At 30.4% G+C, this 19,969-nt stretch overlaps 3 protein-coding genes across 5 annotated transcripts; 2 read left to right on the forward strand and 1 right to left on the reverse strand.

The window, feature by feature from the left end:
• The first annotated feature begins 267 nt into the window (after positions 1-267).
• On the forward strand, positions 268-6,329 carry LOC100818466 (phosphoethanolamine N-methyltransferase). The gene is made up of 12 exons (XM_026129207.2): positions 268-459; positions 662-774; positions 2,101-2,238; positions 2,395-2,532; positions 3,039-3,182; positions 3,724-3,834; positions 3,936-4,077; positions 4,658-4,938; positions 5,057-5,218; positions 5,335-5,388; positions 5,499-5,573; positions 6,064-6,329. The coding sequence occupies exons 1-12, from the start codon at positions 318-320 to the stop codon at positions 6,157-6,159; spliced, it is 1,596 nt and encodes a 531-aa protein (XP_025984992.1). The 5' UTR covers positions 268-317; the 3' UTR covers positions 6,160-6,329.
• Positions 6,330-8,404: 2,075 nt separating this feature from the next.
• On the forward strand, positions 8,405-12,475 carry LOC100820593 (vacuolar protein sorting-associated protein 26C). Of its 2 annotated transcripts, none has more exons than XM_014777905.2 (11): positions 8,405-8,585; positions 8,654-8,746; positions 8,920-8,984; positions 9,740-9,794; positions 10,576-10,662; positions 10,989-11,057; positions 11,145-11,220; positions 11,441-11,625; positions 11,702-11,790; positions 12,061-12,160; positions 12,283-12,475. In XM_014777905.2, the coding sequence occupies exons 1-11, from the start codon at positions 8,535-8,537 to the stop codon at positions 12,325-12,327; spliced, it is 915 nt and encodes a 304-aa protein (XP_014633391.1). In that variant the 5' UTR covers positions 8,405-8,534; the 3' UTR covers positions 12,328-12,475. The 2 variants fall into 2 exon arrangements, with proteins under 2 accessions (XP_014633391.1, XP_006583459.1); XM_006583396.3 differs by having other exon boundaries at positions 8,409-8,585; positions 10,973-11,057; positions 11,145-11,249.
• A 2,168-nt stretch (positions 12,476-14,643) lies between these two features.
• Positions 14,644-17,664, reverse strand: LOC100776238 (aldose 1-epimerase-like). Of its 2 annotated transcripts, NM_001255125.2 has the most exon segments (5): positions 14,710-15,424; positions 15,625-15,729; positions 16,296-16,422; positions 17,240-17,289; positions 17,366-17,611. In NM_001255125.2, coding segments are annotated over 5 exon segments (1,020 nt in total). In that variant the 5' UTR covers positions 17,481-17,611; the 3' UTR covers positions 14,710-14,801.
• Between the last annotated feature and the right edge of the window lie 2,305 nt (positions 17,665-19,969).

Genomic DNA, 19,969 nt, shown 5'->3' on the forward strand with positions numbered 1-19,969 from the left:
TATGAAAAAAAACATGGTGTGCTTATTAATGGGCAAGACAATGTCTTTGGTTTAAAGGATGAAAATAATAAAAAAACTGAATTAAAGTAGAATATAAAAGATATAGATAAAATAAATATAAAATTTCTCTTCTATATTATTTCTCTCCTCTTTACTAACAAAAAAAATGATTGAATGAATGAATAGCGTAAAAAACAATACGTAGTAACATGTGAAGGTGGGTGTGTATTATATATGTAAGGAAGTGCGCTTACATAGTAAAAAAAGAGGGGCCAAGGCTCATCCCGTCAAAGAAAAAAATGACGGGAAAGCTATAAATGGAGGTAAGAACGAACGAAGTTGCAAAGCAAAGAATAGAAGACGAAGGGTATAGAGCTCATAACAATCCATTTGGTCTTAATTTGTTTCTGTTTTCTTCATTCTGTCAGCCATATATGGCTTCCTTGGCGACGGTGCAAGGTGATCATCATTACTTCATAATCATATTATTCATATACGTTCCTCATCCTTTATTAGTTAATTTTCTATGTACACTTATACTGGCTATGATAATTGTTGCTTATTCTTTTCTATATGAATTAATTATATAATTACGTGAATGAGATCGATACTAAGAATATATGTTCGTGAGGAAATTAATTTATTAATGTTGATGTTGTAGATGAACGTTGCGTTCAGAGAAGCTACTGGATTGAACATACCACAGATTTGTCCGTAGAGTCAATGATGCTCGATTCCAACGCCTCTGATCTCGACAAGGAAGAAAGACCCGAAGTGCGTGCCTTTCCGATCCTTTTCCTCTCCATACTTCATTCATGCTTATAATAAGTTAATAACCTTCATCTATTATTAGCATTTCTATTACTGTACTCATTTATCATATTTTTTTTCTGTAAATATTATTTTAGACTCACTAAAATTCAGTTATAGTGCTTGAATTCTAACAAGAGTAAAAATTAATGAATATTCTTGACCACCAACAACAATTGATACGATTTATGCTCCTTAATCAAATAGTTCAGAATTTAAATTCTAATCAACAAAATATTTTATACGACAAAAGAACACACAAAAAGAGAGTCAAGAACTCAATTCTAATATACTTTCTTGCATCACATAATATTAATGCTAGTATATATATATTTTTTATTTTTATAGAATTTTAATATTATTTTTTTATATGCTCTCTATTATGCGAGGAATGGTATTTTCTAATATGTTCTTTGTTATTAAGTGTTAACTTTTAAGAATATTGATAGAATTAAAGAAATTAATTAAAATATAGTTCACTGAATCATTAAAATATAAATTATCATGTAGAGTAAAATTGTTAACTTTTGTAAAATAAAAAATACTCTAAATGTAATTTTTAGAATGATTTATAACAAATTGATGGTGAAAATGTCTAAATAAATTAACAGTATATTAAATTAAACTCAAAATTAAATATATCACGTTAAATGTTTTAAATTATTTATATTTTAATATAATAAATATTTTATTTCTAAATTTTTTATCATGTAACAATTAAAATTATCCGTATTTTATTCATAGTTTATGCTGACATTGTTATGACATGCAATGAATGATTATAAGACTCCAAATAAATTGCTTTCTCTAAAAGAGAAATGTTTTCATTCTATCTCGTTTGGATTCTTTGTTTTAGGGGTCATCGCCTTTTCTGTTATTATGCGCATGATAGTAATTTGGACGTTAGTTAGAGGACGGTGACCCTTAATTCTGATAGGGACATAATTTGAATAGGTTATTATATTATTAAATTCTTAAATAATAACATATAGATATTAAAAAAATAATTACAGTAAGATTGTTTATCTTTTCAGTGTCTTTTTGGTTGAAGTGAAAAGTTCAGAAAAGTGATACATGAGATTCTGTATATACTTTATACGTGAATGTATACTTTCCCTTATGATTGTTAGTTTGAAGTACTAAATTATTGGCCAACTTCCCTTTCTAATATAAGAAGCAAGATGAGAGGCTAGAAAATTTCTTCTTGTACCTTTTTATCAGTATCCCTTTGTTTTTCTTTTCTTTTCCGAGCAAGTGATTTTGTGATTCATCTATTTTTTTGTCACATAGGTTTTGTCCCTACTACCAGCATATGAAGGAAAATCAGTTGTAGAACTTGGAGCAGGTATTGGAAGATTCACAGGTGAATTGGCCAAGAAAGCTGGCCAGTTGCTTGCTGTGGATTTCATTGAGAGTGCTATAAAGAAGGTAATACCAATTTCTTACCACACTTTGAACACTAATTAATAATTATGTTTGTCTATTTTTTTTATAAAAAAATTGGTCCCACCCATATTGTGATATAATGTAATGACTAATATAATGACCTTAATTGGTTTCTCATCTCACATAATCTTTCTGCAGAATGAAAGCATTAATGGACACCACAAGAATGTCAAGTTCATGTGTGCTGATGTCACTTCTCCAAACTTGCATATTTCTGAAGGATCAGTTGATCTGATGTTCTCCAATTGGTTACTCATGTATCTTTCAGATAAAGAGGTGAGTTTTTTTTCTTTTTTTGTTTTGTAGAAAAATTGAAGCATAGAAAATTTCTTGGTTTTGTTATCAGTTTAGACAATCTGAAGATAACATGATGTATGACATAATCCGTTATGGTCCCAATTAACTTCCAAGTGATAATGACCAGGTTGTATAATTTTGATATTAAATTTGGTGATGTGAAATAGCGTTCGTTTTAAATTTACATTGTGTTTAAAGGCTTCTTTTGGTCTTTGTTGGTTCTGTCCTTTTCCTTTTGCAATCAATGACAATGATGTATTGATGTTTCTAGCTATCGTCTATTGGTGAATTTGAAAGTAGTTGATGCTCATGTCAAAGTATTGGAAATAAATAAAAGAAGATGAATTTTTTCCATTTTTGCCCCCTTGAGGTTTTTCATCACTGTGAGAAATAGTGACATTGCTTCCTTGTCACTACTTTTTTTTTTTCTTTCCCTCTTCCTCCTTATAGTTAAGGCTTTTATTATTTCCCTTGATTCGTTTCAGGTTGAGAATTTAGCTGCAAGGATGATCAAATGGTTAAAAGTTGGTGGATATGTATTCTTCAGAGAATCATGTTTCCACCAATCTGGAGATTCCAAGAGAAAATACAACCCGACTCACTATAGGGAGCCTAGATTTTACACTAAGGTTTGTTTCGAGTGTAATTACTATTCCCTCTTTGTCCCTTTCAAACAATTGCATGAATAAAATGAGGTTGACAGCAACTTTATATGGAATGCTCTTTACTTACACTTTATGGAGATAAAACTTTTAAGATCATATTAAAGTACAACAATTAGTCGGAGTTATTCAACAGAAAATGGTTGAGTTTGTGATGATAAAGACCAAAGATGTGCCTATGTTCATTAATTTTACAAACAATAAACAATATATGCAGTGACATTGTAAAGATTTTTTTACCATGTCATTGAATCATAAATTATTATATATAATAAATTTATCAATTTTTATAATAATTATCTTAAAAGTCATATTAAACATGATTTTTGATATGTAAAAACACATTAACACTTCAAGCCTAAATGTTTTTTTATCGGTAAAAAAAAAATACATTTAGGCTTGTAAGCTAATGTTATTATTGATACACCTAATTTTCTATACTCATATTCTACTATCATTCTAATTTCTAAACATGCTTGGTTTTGATTATCTTTCTCATGTTAAGTAGGTATTTAAAGAGTGCCATACGAGTGATGATACCCGGAATTCCTTTGAACTTTCCCTTGTTGGATGTAAATGTATTGGAGCTTATGTCCGAAATAAGAAGAATCAAAATCAGGTAACAAAACATGGTTTCTATTTCTTTTAATTATTATATCTTATTTTAGTTTATTCAATTGATTGACAATATATGATTAAAATAGTAACCCTGTCATGCAGATTTGCTGGATATGGAAAAAAGTTAGATCACAGGATGATAGGGGGTTCCAGAGGTTCTTAGATAGTGTTGAGTATAATCATAAGGATATTTTACTTTATGAGAGTGTTTTTGGTCAAGGTTTTGTGAGCACAGGAGGACTTGGTATGTTGTCATTTTCCTTTCTCTCTTATGCTTTGTTATGTGATGGAGAATTTTCCTTTCATTAAGGTAGGGATGTATGGAAGAATGATCTTTCTCAATGATGCCCTCTTATAATCTTACCTGAGCCATGGGATGGATGAAAGGTTTGATAAGTGCTTTCTAAAAGTAACACCAAATCATTATAAAGATTAGGTGCAGTCAAATATTAATAATGCCTTGGTACAAGGTTTTATGACACTTCCTTTGCCTTTAGGAACATCATGTTTTGGATTCATAAAAGAATAAAGGTTGTCTGTGCAATAAACAGATTTGAAATAAAGAAATAAGAAATCCTGTATTTCCAGCCTTTTATTCTGATTTTTTTTTTATTTATATTGTTCTCATTTTGATTATATCTCTCATTCTTAGACTGATGGATGATTTGATATACTATATTATATTTTGTAATATTCTTTTTTTCTGAAAAGTTCCATGTGTATGGTGCTAATTAAAATCTAGAAGGTGCCATTTGTTTATTTTTGGAATCAGTCATAGTAGATTTCATGTGTTTCTAAAGTGCAAGTGCTCATTCCTTGTACAGAAACAACCAAGGAATTCGTGGCAAAGTTGGGACTAAAACCTGGCCAGAAAGTACTGGATGTTGGTTGTGGTACTGGGGGAGGTGACATTTACATGGCAGAAAATTTTGATGTTGAGGTTGTTGGCATTGACCTCTCCATAAACATAATTTCTCTTGCCATTGAACGTGCTATTGGACTCAAATGCTGTGTAGAATTTGAGTGTGCCGATTGCACTAAAAAAACATTTCCTGTGAATACATTTGATGTAATCTATTCCCGTGACACATTGTTACACATCAAAGTAAGGAACCATCTGTCTTAATTTTTGGTTGGTTAATGCCACACATTGTTACACGCTTTTCAATTCATTTCATATTTCTAACTTCTGTTTTCTGCAATTTTTTTGTGGATTTATACAGGATAAGCCATCACTATTCAGATCATTTTACAAATGGTTGAAGCGTGGAGGTACACTTCTGATTACTGATTACTGCAAAAGTGAAGGAAGTCTATCATTAGGATATGCTGAGTATATAAAGAAAGGGGGATATTATATTCATGACATGAAAACATATTGTCGGGTATGGTAGCAAATATTATTAGTGTCATCATTTTTGGCTTCTCTATCACACTTGAAATTATTTCCTGTTACAACTCTTTTACATGACATGCTTCTTGTATTCTAAATCATGCACAGATGCTCGAGAATGCTGGATTTGATGATGTTGTTGCCGAGGATCGAACTAATTTGGTATGTTAGAACCCATGATAATGCTTTTAGATTGCTTTTTTGACAAATTATATTTTACTGTCCTTATGGAGTACTAACAAAATTATTACGTGACTACTTGTGTGTCCCAGTTCATGAAAACACTACAACAGGAGTTAAATGCCCTTCACAGCAAGAAGGATGATTTCATTGATGACTTCTCGGAGGTGGAACATTTTGTATCTTTTTAACATACTATGTTATTATCCCATTTCTATACATAAGGCTCTACAACAACAACAACAACGCCTTATACATAAGGCTCTATTTTAACTAATTCAAACTCATTAAGAAAGCTGATTAATTTAGTTAGGGACATTAACTTTGTTAACTAGATCAATGTTAGTAACATTCTCCAACACATACTTTATTATTGGTTAAAATTTATTGAATATTACAAAATCAGAAGAATGTTAGCAACACACTTAGTTTCTTACAGACGTACCCTTATTTGGTGGAAATCATGTTGCTCCCATATGAGGGGTCCAGTTCTCAAATTAGTGAGATTCTCATAAATTTTAATTAATAAGAGAAATTTTAATCAATAAAAAATAGTGTTGAAAAGAGAACATTAGAGAGTCTATTGTTAGTAGAAATCTTTTAGTCACTTGTCAGTTTTAATTTCAAAGCATTCACTGGTGGAATCATTGCTTTCAGGAAGACTACAATGAAATTACTGAAAGATGGAAGGCCAAGCAGATGCGGGGGGCAGATGGTGAACAAATATGGAGCTTGTTCATTGCCAAGAAATAATAATTCTTCTTCTCATGATATGTCTTACTTTGCCTATATTTAGTTCAGTGTGAACAGTTTTCCAAATGATAGTTTGGATAACTATTTTGTTGTTATTTATATCTTCTGAGCAAAATGTTTCTGCGTTCTAGCAAAAGATAATCAAAACTTCTATCCGTTCTCTTCTATTTGAATGTGATGTTTACTAATTATGGCTTCCATGCTCAAAATAGATTTGGTTGCCCAGACAATTAGGCCACCCTAGTGACGTTTTGTGTATATAACGATCTAGTGACGTTTGAAAAGTAGAAACTGAAAGGTTAAACACTTACACCAGCTTGGTTTTAGCTCTGAAACAATTGAAGTAACAAGTGCATTTCACTATCTGAAAAATTTAACCATCAACATGGTACTCCTTCTTTTAAGGCTGTAACACATTATTTATATGTCTTATCAAAATCTTCTGAGTAATATTATTCATTTTTTTTAATTTTTTTTATCTCTCTTTATCACATTATTTATCTCATCTCATTTTGTCTCTCTGTTCCTATTTCTCTCATTAACCACAAACAATAGTTTATTAAGGATCAAAATAAACATAAGTATATTTTAAATTAAAAATATTTATAAATATAATAAATTATTTTGATACAAAAATAAAGATAAAAGATCAAATTAAAATATAAAAAAATAAAAAAAATCGCCAACAAGATAAAAGAAATAAATGGTAAAATGTATTTTAAGTTCCTCAAGATTTAGTCAAAATAACTTATCCTTGAACTTTTAAATGTAACAAGTTTTGTTCTAAGGTCAAATCATAATAAAGTATAATATCAAAAATAAATTTTTTTACATATTTAATTACTCATTTATTTTCTATAATTACATAAATTTACTTTTTTTATACTTGAAAACTATTCATTTTAGTATTTATACAAGCACTTTTTAGTACTGTTTTGGTCTATGTCGTTAAAAATAGCTAGACATTGTTGTTAACAAACTATGATGTGGCATTAACGTGTATTGCACTTAACGTTTAAGTCTTTATACTTGTACTATCTTAGCGTTTAGTTTTTATATAATTGCACAAATTTTATCTTTTAGTCCTTACACTTAAAAATAATTTATTTTAAACCTTATACAAACACTTTAAATTCTATTTTGGTCCATGCAATGACAAAAAACTTAATGTTGTTGATAGTGGATGAAGTGACTTTGACGTGCGTTCTAACATAAAAGTAATGATTTCTGTTCCCATACAATATTTTTGTTTTGTTTTAATCCCTATCAACACCTTTCTCGTTTCTTACTCCTCGTTCTTCTCCTTTCCTCGACTGTTTTCTTCTTTTATTTTTCCTCTTTCCTTTTATTTGGTGGTTCCGTTTATTTTAAATTCTCTTAAACTAATTATCATTGACTCAAAATGGAGAATCTCAAGGTTTAAACATGCATCATAGACAATATGAGGTAGCTTACGAGTAGCGATTTGTGTTAACAATTCTTGTATTAGCATAAACTTATATCATGTTTTAATCTTGTTGTGTAACATGTTTAGAAACATAAAAGTTGTCCCTTTACTTCATTTTCTAGATCAAGTAATGCTTCCACCAACACCACCTTCAAAAATTACCTCTGAAGGCAATGTGTCATGTAAACATTTTCTTTTTCAAATTTCTAGTAGCTTAACGATCATTAGAAATTTTTTGGCAGTTTTAGATTGTCAATCTCTATTTTGTGGTAATGTAAGAGAACCTATAGTTAATGAAATTACATGGCATGAATATCAAAGCGAAACGATGCAACAAGTTCTCAAGTGTAAGTCTGAAAAAAAAGTTTTCAAATGCAAAGACTAAATAATAAAGTTTGTCTAACTATGAATACTAAATGAGTGATTAAAATGTTTACTATATTTCAGCCATTGTTTTTAAAGGATTATTAAATTATTATGTCGATGGAGTTTTTGAGAATTTTTAATTAGTTTCTTAAACTAAAAAGTTATAATTGAGTTTTTTTTTCTTTTATATTTTTTTGCATTCAATCCTTAGAGTTTGTAAAACTGATTGTTATTTTTCCACAAGTTTCAAACCTTCATAAACTAATTGTAAATATTAATATCCAATTACAATCTTTTTTATATGAAAAATGATTCAACTACAAATTTTAATAGTTTAAAAAATTAATTAAAAATTCTCAAAACAATAAAAAATAAAAAAAGTCTACTAATTGTAAACCTTTTTAAAATATAGGAAGTAAAATAAATTTTAACCTAATCTCCAAATACATCTCAGAATAAATCTGAGAGAAGAAGAGAAAGCAAAATATGTTAATGAGAATGAAATGATTCTCCTGACAAAAACTGTTAAACTTAGTGAGTACTGAGTAGGGAGTTGCCAGCCATGTCCGTTGAACTCAAGCTCTCTCGTTCCAATCGTATCTATCGCCCTTCGGTAAAACCTTACCTTGCCTTACCCACATCTCTCTCTCTGTAAACATTGTTGATGATTTGAATTTCCAGGAAGCTCTGGAAGGCAAAATCATTGTCAAAACTCAGTCTTCAATTTCCCACTATGGAATTCGCCTTACTGTCAAAGGATCCGTTAACTTGCAGGTACCCTCTTGTTTCATTGTTCAGAAAATGATGGAAAGATGCAAATTTTGTGCTCGAAATCACTCCCTTTTTTTTTTTAAAGCTAAATGGGAAATCTTATTGGGTTTTTAGTTTTAATCATGTCAGTTGTTTTGAGTTTTTATTTTGAAACTTGTTTTGATGCCATGTTGAAGGTTCGTGGAGGATCAGCTGGGGTTGTTGAGTCATTCTATGGTGTTATTAAGCCCATCCCAATTGTGTAAGTTTACTTGGAATCGATGAACAAATAACTTTTCAAAATAACTGATGTGTATACATGGGGAAATTACTAATTGTGCGTTTTTTTTTTATATAAACTTTTGTGTGTAAGTGACGAGCAGAGTAGGATATGTTTTAGTTATACAAAGATAATGCAATGTTGCCTCAAAAAGACCATATTATTAATTCAGTATTGTGATGTTGGAGATCCTATTTAGTGGTATACTGTAACTGTTCACTGTTATTGTTTTCTTTTATTTTAAAAATTTGGCCTAGAGGCATATCTAAATGATTGACAATGTTTTCTACCGTATTCAATTGACCAAACATATGGTCTCTTTGGATAAGTAAACCATGGCAGTTATCCTTATAAGTTATAACTACATATTTTGTAGATAACTCTGCATTTTTTTCAGATCAATCTGCATTTTTGTCAGATCAATCTGAATTTTGTAATGGGATTTCATCTGCTCTTCCTACCCTGGCTATAATCCACTTATAGTACATGTCATTTTATCTGAAGTGGGTAAACCTTCATGAATGTATGCTCTATATCATTTTCTTTTCATGGTGGAAGTTTTAATTGTACCTTTTATCCATCACTTTCATTCTGGATGCTCTATAGCTAACTTTAGCTTGTAAGGAAATTACTGGTGTTAGAGAAAAAAATCTGAAATTATTGCTTCATGATATTTGTAAATTCTTTGGCTCACATTAGGACAAGTATACATGATTCTTGTGATTGGCTTGTAACAGGAATAGGACCATTGAGGTTAAATCTTCTGGAAAGATTGGTTCGGGTACATCGGAGGTAGTGTATCAATAGCAAATGAACCAAATATTGTCTATTTAAAGCAGTTTTATTTTGTGTAGTTACTTGAGTAGAATTCTTTTCTGGTGTTTGTCGAGATAAATCTTACACGCTTACAAAATATTCTATTATCTGCAGTCTCCTGAAAAAAAGATTGAGCTACTCAGATGAGAGTTTTATTTTATTAAATTTTTATTTTTGGTGTTTTGTTAACTTTATGTCATTAAAGCATCTAAATAAGAAAACAAGTTTAAAAACAAATAGGCTTAACTGGCATGTGATTCTCATAGAGGATCACATAATTATGGTGAAATTCTCTTCAATATCATTATCTGATTTCTGGACAGGCATCCAACTGTAAGCCATAAGATTTCAATTGATGCTTTAATATTTGTTTAATACATTATATTTGGTAGCTCTTTCTGGTATGTGAATTTACCCATCAAATGTGTCTTTTCTCATCTAAATTCATTTAGGTAAAAGCAATGAAATTTAAAGTTGAAGAGGGTTTAAGCACTAAAGTATCATACCTTTTCGATTATTTCATTATTTAGAAACTGGCTGCGTCATTCTTTACATTTTCTGTCTGTTCTCATTTATATGTGTGCATATGCTATTAAGTGGTTTAGAATACTTTTGATATGATTTCAGAGTTTTGCTAATCTAATTGGAATCTCTGTCTCACAGTTTGAAATAGCACATCAAAATTTGTTTATGTAAGCTATGTCTGAGTTCTTTTCTTTGTTAATATTCATTGTAAGTTTTGCAATCATTGTGGCAGATACCATTCTCAGTGAATCTTAGACAGCGGGATGAAAATTTAGAAAGATTTTATGAGACTTTCCATGGTGCAAATATTAGTATCCAGGTAAAATCTTCTTAGAAAGTGCTTTGTTGGGCAACTGATCTTTATGATGGAGTTATAATTGTTCTACAGTCCTAGTATTGTTCTTCGTCTCTTCTTTTACTGAAGAGTTTAAAATTGATCTGCTGCCAATATAAATTATTTTTACACACTGAACATGAAATTGCCACAATATTTTGGTAACAAGGTTTGGTGAGGCCATAGTTACATTGCCAAAGTATCACAATTAAATATTTTTGCAAGCTTATTTCTCTTCATTTTTTTTTTTAATTTTTCCATAATTTAGAAGGTTGGTGATTGATAGCCTCTATAGTATTTGGCAACTGTAGATATATCTCGTGGATACTTGCATAAATCATTATCAGCAACAATGGAGTTCATTGTTGAAAGTGATAAAGGTATGATTGTGTTAGGTCCAAATCTTTATTCTTTATTTTTATATGTGAATCAATGAAGTACTAAACTACTAGTCTTTTTTTTTGTAGAAAATTCAGCTGATCTTCAACAACAACCACTTTCTCCAGAGATGGCAATCTTTTACATTACCCAAGACACTCAAAGGCATCCTCTACTTCCTGAATTAAAATCTGGTACTTTGATTTACCTTCAATAGTTCAATAGGTAAACATGTTCGCTGTGGTTGTATTAAACTTGCTGTGGTTACATCATAGGAAAAATGCATTAGTTGTGCACTTGAAAAGTTGAATTGTGTTATGTAAACACTAAACCCATCAATGAGAAAAGGTCATGTGGCTCATGCAACAAAGATATTCTTGAATAGGTGGATTTCGGGTGACAGGAAAAATCTCTACTCAATGTTCTTTGTCTGGTCCTATTAGTGGTGAGTTAACTGTAGAAACATCTGCAGTTCCAATTCATTCTATTGACATTCAGTTGTTTCGAGTTGAGTCCGTTCTTCTTGGGGAGAAAATTGTGACCGAAACCTCTCTGGTCCAAACAACACAGGCAAGTGATGGTGTATTTGTATTAAATCATACATGTCAATTCAAAATAAGCTGTTAATTCTCTTTTTATTTAGCAGATAGCAGATGGAGATGTGTGCCATAATTTGACGCTGCCTATTTATGTAATACTACCACGCCTTTTGACCTGTCCAACAACCTTAGCTGGGTATGTCCTTTCCACGATGAATTCTCCTCCAATGTATTTCAATTTTCCTAAGAGTTGTGGTACATCCAAAACTGAACATACACACACACAGACTTATTGTACATGTTGATTCTATATTAAAGAACCTTGGGAGAACCACACCACTAAAACTTTTTTGAGTTTAGCACTTATAATTTCATCAATATCTTTTCATGAATTACTTTGTGCATGTAAAACTTATTGCATACTGAATCGACTAAGTTTGATGTTAATGCTATTTTTTTCATGCAGTCCCTTCTCAGTTGAGTTCAAAGTTGCCATCGTTATAAGCTTTCAGTCAGAGCTAAGTAAACTGCACAAAAAATCTGACGCCAAAACTCCGAGACTATGGGTAGGTTCAGGTCCATTGTTAGATTTGTGATCATTTATTAATCTTCACTTTGAAGTATCGTTTTGTTTTAAGCTGGCAAAGACGTGTTTCTGACTAGCAGTTTTCTTTATGTGAACTTTCAGCTGGCAATGGAAACATTACTGCTTGAGTTGGTTCGGACAAAGTAAGATGATTTAATTGTGTGGTTTATCAAAATATGAATATGTGGATAAATATGGAACATGGCTTTACTCATGCAACATTTTAGATAGGTTTGAGTAAATTGGGTATTTGACTTCTCAAGTTTCATGTAATGTAGCTCAATCTTTTACTGCAGCATTGCATTGAGAAACATTTCTTAATCTCTGGATCCAAACTAAGCGATTCACTCTGATAGAAAATGGTAGTTATTTTAAAAATTATCACGGGTGGATCTAGAACACTAGTGAGAGAGGTGGCAAGTACTATTTTTTATTTTAATTTAAATTTTAAACTTTAATACATTATTATATATTAAATTGAAGATATCTTTCTTTTTATACTACTAAAATTTAAGATTATTGTTATCTTAATTAATTATGATTTCAATTCAGTTTTTAAATTTCAATGTACTATATTAATAAAGATAATTCTTGATTTTAAAACTTTATGTAGTAACTTTTTGTTGTTTTAAAAATCTTATCTCTTTGATTTGTTTCTATTTAATACAATAGAATATTTATTATTAATAACGGAAATGTTTATTATTCTCTTTAAATTATTTTTATTTAAAATTAAAAATAATTGTACAATGCATAAAAAACTTGTTAGTTAGATATATGGCTGTGTTGGAAAACTAACTGAAAAACTAGTTAGAAATTGAAAAGTTAACTGAAAATTAAAAAATTATTTTATTTAATCAAAAGTGTTTGATAGAATTATATGTTGAAAAATATAAAATTACATAAATAATAAAAATAATAAAAGTTTATTTTAAATAGAAAAGATTAAAAAGAAAATTTAATAAATATTCAGGAACAGAAAAGAATAAATATAAAAAGTTAGAAGTTAGCATTTTAAAAAATGTTATTTCAGGTAGTGTCCAACAAAATACTAGAAGTTATTAAAAAAAGTTCATTTATGAAACAATCAAACAAGTTTTTTAACCAATAAAAAAAGATTAGAAATTAGGTAAAATATTTTTTAGAACACACTCATACAATTGAAATCTAAAGTTTTAGATGTGGAAAGTTTTAATTATCGATAACTAGATAAATCAGAATTGACTAAATTTTGGCAATTCTTTTTATAAAAAAATGAGAGAATATAAAATACCTTGTTTAGGGAAAGTCACATAGACATAATGCATTGAAATTGAGAATATATTGAGAGAATCCATTCTCACAAAATGAAAGATGAAGACTCAGATATATAAAAAGTATTTATTTTTACATATTGATAAAGTATTTTCTGTCCTTCAAAACATGTAAAAGTCTTGATCTTTATCCCTCTAAATATGGAAAGGTTTAGGGTTTTTTCTTTCTTTTACAGAATGGATGTAAAAATTTAATTTTAGTCTTTATAATGTTTTACCATTAGGCTACATGGAACAAAAACATCAAGTAATGAATGATAATATCTCAATTTGTTAACTATGTTAGGAGTTAGCCTAACTTAAAATGAAAATGGGTCAAGTAATATGGATGACAAGTTCAATTCTATTAATTTTTTGTAAAAATAATTTTTTTTCCGACTTTATTTAACTTCCCATCAAATTCTGGATTGGTCATAATTCTTTTTTTCGGATGAATCGAAAAATTAAGATAAAAAAAATTCAATTCTAAACTCAAGGGATCAAAGATGAATTTTGCCAAACAAGTCTCTCAAATTTAAAAACATAAAATAATAAACATGTAACTTCCTTACCGTAAAAAAAGTACATATAACCTCCTAAGTAAAAATTAAATGAAAAAGTAAGTATTTAATATTTTAGAAACATAAAAAACTTTGAAAACATTGTAACTTGTTTGGTGTTTCCAATATTTATTAAGACTTATCAACGAACGAGTCTTAAGTATTCAATAATTTCTTCAGTTAATAAAAAAAAAATTAAGTTGTTATTGGAGGATTTAAAATTATTCTCATGTTATATATATCATCGATAAGAATAAATGAAAACAAAAAAAGGTAATGGAGAAAAACATTGAACTCAAGTAAAACATTTTATATTTTAAGAAAATTGAAATTATAATTTGTTAAAATATTATGCTTGTACTTATCTTACAATCCAGCAACGTTGATGGAATGTTATGGGGTCTAGTAAGAATGCTCTGTACTCTTGTACACGTTTTCAACCTCCAATTAAAAGAAGTCCTTAGCCCCTTATAGCAGATGCGGTTGTGGTGGAAGTAATAATCTAACTCAAACTGGCTAATAGTTCATGTGGTATACATTGAATTGTAAGAAACACAAATTTTCCGTTTAACAAGACTCAAATCTATAGTTAAAGAGATGGATGTTGCTGATTCTTAGAAAGATGGATTCATTTTGCAATATAATGTCAACATTCAGGAGTGATAAAACAACACGACTTGGACAATGAAATGGTCATTCAATTATTTGAACGCAAACATAATATGCACAACAAGATGTCTACCCCATTGTTATGCCACTCCAACAAACATCACTCAAGGGAAAACTCAAACAACATGGTATGTTGATACTTCTCACCCGGACGAACCACAACAGATGGAAAATTTGGCTGGTTTATGGCATTAGGGAATCCTTGTGTCTCCAGACATAACCCGGCATGCTTTCCATATATAGCACCTCCTTTTCCTTGAACACCATTAACATAGTTTGCAGTGTAAAATTGGACACCAGGAGCATTTGTCCACAAGTTAAGTACTCTTGAACTTGATGGATCCCTCACTTTTGCAGCGTGTCTCAAACCCTCTTTCTCTTCCCCACAATCAAGCACATAATTGTGGTCATATCCCAGTCCAACCTGACTAATGGTGTTGCCTATTCTATTCTCAGACGTAAAATCAAAAGGGGTACCCTTCACTGGCATGATTTTACCGGTTGGCACTGTATTCTCGTCGACAGGAGTGATATGATTAGCCCATAGCTGAATTGAATGGTCAAGTATATTCCCTGAGTTGTGACCAGCTAAGTTCCAGTAGGTATGCTGAGCTAAGTTAACTATGGTGGGCTTGTCCTTCGGCACACCTTCCATGTCAAGCCTCAGAGTTGTGCTTGAGGTGAGCGTGTAAGTTGCAGTAACGGTGACATCCCCAGGATAACCTTATATAACAGAAAACAAAAGTCCAAATAAAGGGAAAGGAAGAGCATACAACAACAACAACAAAGTCTTATCTTATTAGGTGAGGTCGGCTACATGCATACGTCACCACTTGACACGGTTAAAACCAAAGTTTCAGGAATGTTAAAGGAAGAACATGATGATACTTAAAAGTGAGGGAGAAATAAAGAATAGACACTACCTTCCTCTCCATCATGACTGTGGCACCTAAAAGTGATTGAGGGGGTATTTCCTTTTTTATATTCAACTACCTCCCATACCTTCTTATCAAACCCAACATTTCCACCTGAAATTTGGACAGGGGATAGGAGATCAGGAAAACAGCAAACAAAATTCATAGATTACTGTAAGAGTGTGATTTGCTTGCTTTCTTTAGAAAACATTTGAGATGTTATTTCAAACTCCATTTCAGAATCATATTATTAGCAAAAACAGCACACAATAACATCTATCCATTATCATTTGGTAGTCCACAATTATTGAGAATAACAGATAATGTTGTATTGGTCAAGTCCATGACAAATCCATTCGTGCATTGCCTTTATTTTCGAAGTTAATTTTCAACAGAATGGAAGAAATGGTCAGATAGACATGTTCAAATAATAGCTTATATTTTCATAATCATTATAGTCAGACCCCCTGATCGAATACATATATTTCAATACAAGCATTTCAATTTCATGATCAAGTACTTCAGATGGCAAAAAAACTTTTTTTTTTTAGATTTATATCATCATAGATGGACTGGGAAAGCTGAAAGGATTAGTTTAACTACACAATCCACAATTGACCAATTTAACCTCCTGGCCAACATACAACACAATGAAGACTAAGCAAACATAGAATTGATACCATGGAGACTGTTTGGGGGTTTGTTGATTGGCAAAGAGTATTGAATCCCGTCAAGTGTAAACTTGCCATCCTTAATTCGGTTTGCAACCCTGCCCACAATGCAACCAAAATAAGGAGCGAGACCTTTCTGCTTGCAAGCAACAAAAATTCAGTAAATCAACCATCAGAAGAAAACTGAAAAGTATAAACATAATACACGAAGCAAGGAAAGCTAATCTTGATCATCCAACCATTCATGGACAGTTAAGATTACATAATCCTGATGATTTTTTTTGAATTAGATTGGAGTACACTGACCGCATAAAGATTTTTTTATAAGAACTACTACTTTAATAGTCATATCTGAGATGTCAACCTGAAATGTGGGATTTCGAGCACACATCCTCACTCTGGACATCTCAAGTGTGAAATTTACAAGACTAAACATCTGCGGATAATTCGATAACGGGGACTCAATAGGCCCAAACAGCCACTAGGATAGGCTATGAAGTGAGGGTTGCCCCTACTTACATGCACTATTTTGGCCCAAACATCTCCAACAAGAAGATTTTTTATTGGTTGACAATGAATGTAAAAAAATTTACTTTAATGAAAGTGTATGGAAATTAAACTCCAACTTTTTTACATGTTTGAGATCGGTAATGTATATTGTCACTCTCATTTGAATAATTTAATGCAAAATCTTCTTCATTGACCAAACTAATATTATAAAAAATGATAAAATTTGACAAAATAAGAATAACAATAGACACATTGGAGTCACAACAGATCACTTCCATAGTTTCTCAGAGGCCATCCATCATTCCATTTTTTCAACATGAAAGGTAGAATGTTGAAAAGTGAAATTTGATGCCCATCAACCAATTAAGCCTATCCAAGCAATAACAAAACTACCCGTTACGATTAACGCCCGAATTTTACAAAAAGAATTGCAAGAATGGGACCTGATAGGATTCAACAGATTCTAGGCCAAGAACGATGTCGGATAACAATCCTTGAAAAAACAGGGAGAGCATGTCATAAATCAGCAAATAGCACTGAATGGAAATGAAAATGAAACGGAAAAGGACCATCTTTTCCGGGTACGGATAAGGAGATGATGGTGCAGCCGAGATTGCTGAGGAGGACTTGCATGCTGCCATTGTTGAGTTCGAAGGTCTCTGGTTTGGGGCTCTGATCCGCCATAGGTTTGGAATTGAAGAGAAAGAAAAAGAGAGAGAATGAGAGGATATGAATGTCAATAAGCAATGTTGTGATTGTGATGATGCAATTGAATCACCGCTATCTCAGTCATCAGTCCCTCACCTCCCTCCTGTGTGGATAGAGAGTGATACTAAGGTTATTATATCCACGTCTTCACCCAGCTGTGACTCACTCTAACTAGATTATTGCTATCTGATCTTAATATCACTAAATAGTCAATTTTTTATTTATCGTAATTCGTAAATATGTAAAATGAAAATATAAAATTTAACCTTTAAAATTATAAAAAGTATGAAAAATATATTCGATGGTTAACTATCATTAATAAAGATAGTTCATGTGACATATAGTGATAAATTTATCATTAAAATGATTGTCAACGTGACGATACTAGTGAGATTAGATGCAAATCAGTCATTTTTTTGTTGAATGAAAATGTTAATATTGGTTTACCAAAATAAATATTGTAATAGTGTATCAATCATTACAAATTTTTTCAAATTATAATAATTAGTCACAATTTATTATAAATAAAAGATAAATATATCTCATATTTCATTTCTTCAATTCTTAATTATTTTATTATTAATCGTGGCGGACGAAAGTTAACGACCGAACATATTTGTCTTCAAGGACTAAATTTTATATTTTCATCTTTTAGGGTCGCATTTGTCAGCGAATTACACATTCAAAGACAAAGATAACCTATTTACCCGTTCATATTCCTAGTGAAAAAACGAAAAGTCAAGAAAATATTATATGACAAATGTTGACAATTATAGATGACCATGTTGTTAATCATTTCACTGACAAATTTGTTTTTCCGTGTCACGTAGACTATCTTATTAACGGTAACAGACGAAAGTTAACAGATGGATATATTTATTTTACTTTTTACACTTCTAAGACTAAATTTTGTATTTTCATCTTTGAAGGACGTATTTGTCAACAAATTATATATTAAAATGACTATTTACCCTTAATATTGTTAAATCTTTCTATGAACGCACCTCTTCAATCTATTTTATTAATATGGAAATTGAGAGAGATCAATGTAATATAAGAACAAATTAATGAAATTATACTCCATGCTACTATTGAGTTTAATTTGTAAGTATAAGTTTGAAAATTGTTACTCAATAAAAAATTATGATCCTTTAAAAAAATTTAATTTTTTTAAACCATGATATTAGTACAAAATAGTCTCACTCAAAGCTGGGACAAAACGGCTTGGACCCATTGGGCCAACTCATTTTGGCGGGCTAGGTTGGGAGTTTCAAACCACCAATCAACTTCAACCCATTCCGATTATCCCATCCAAAATATGGATTGAGAGAAAAGTGGAACACCCAACCCGTCAACCTATCCTTTTATTAAAAAAGAATATTTATTTTCATATTCTATACATATATTTTTTATTTTTAATTAGGAGACGCTTAGTCTGAGTATTTATTTTCTATTTTCACATTCAAATTTCCAAGATTTAAAAAACATGTATGGAGAAAAAAGTACTTTAAGGTGTCACCATGTTTTCATTTCTTCATAAAAGGCTGAAAACATTTATTTGTTATTTTCAGTTTTGGTTTGTTTTTGAAAATATTTTTAGAGAAAATATTTTCTAAATATTAAACAAACATATTTTCACTCTTATTTTTTTCTTTGAAAATAAAAACAGAAAACATTCAAATAAATCGTCACCTTAATTTATTTTTTGACTAAATAAATTATTATTCAAAATTTAAGATAATGCATTCAATGTTTTAGTAAGCATTTATTATTTAATATTAATAAAAAGATAAAATTAATTAAAATATATTTATTATTTATTTTTTCTTCATATTTTGATTTTGGCGGGCCAACTTCACAACCTGATAAAAAAATGAAATGGATTGTCAATTTTAACCCATACTAAAATGCGGAGCGAAACAGATTAATTCACTTTTTGCGGGATGGTGACAAGACAGTCCAACAAATGAAATAATAAAAAATTGTGATAGATATAAAAATCAACAAATATTATATATGATATAATAATTTATAATTAAATAATTATTTAAAATACTTTTATCTCAAAAGTACATATATCATTGCTTAGATTAGAGATCAATTTTATTGCTTATAATAATTGAGAACCTATTCAAATAAGTTTCCTACTTCTTCCCATTATCTCCAAAGTCTCACCAACTCCACTCACTCTTTACTTCTCCATATGCATTTTGGCTCCATCTAATCTACAATTCCCTCCTCCAATTATAGTTCCTCCACCCGCACTTATCAAATCCAACCCTCTTTTCATCGTATAAAATAATTACCATGAAATATTCTCATCTTAGATTATTCATTGCATTACTCTTTTGATTAGATATAAGATGACTCTCACACATAAATAATCACCTAAAATACAAATAGATGACCAATTATTATTATTGTTGTTGTTTTACTTCTAATTCTTTTTTGACATCACTTCTAAA

Source organism: Glycine max, chromosome 7 (genome assembly GCF_000004515.6).
Source record: "Glycine max cultivar Williams 82 chromosome 7, Glycine_max_v4.0, whole genome shotgun sequence".
Lineage (NCBI taxonomy): Eukaryota > Viridiplantae > Streptophyta > Magnoliopsida > Fabales > Fabaceae > Glycine > Glycine max.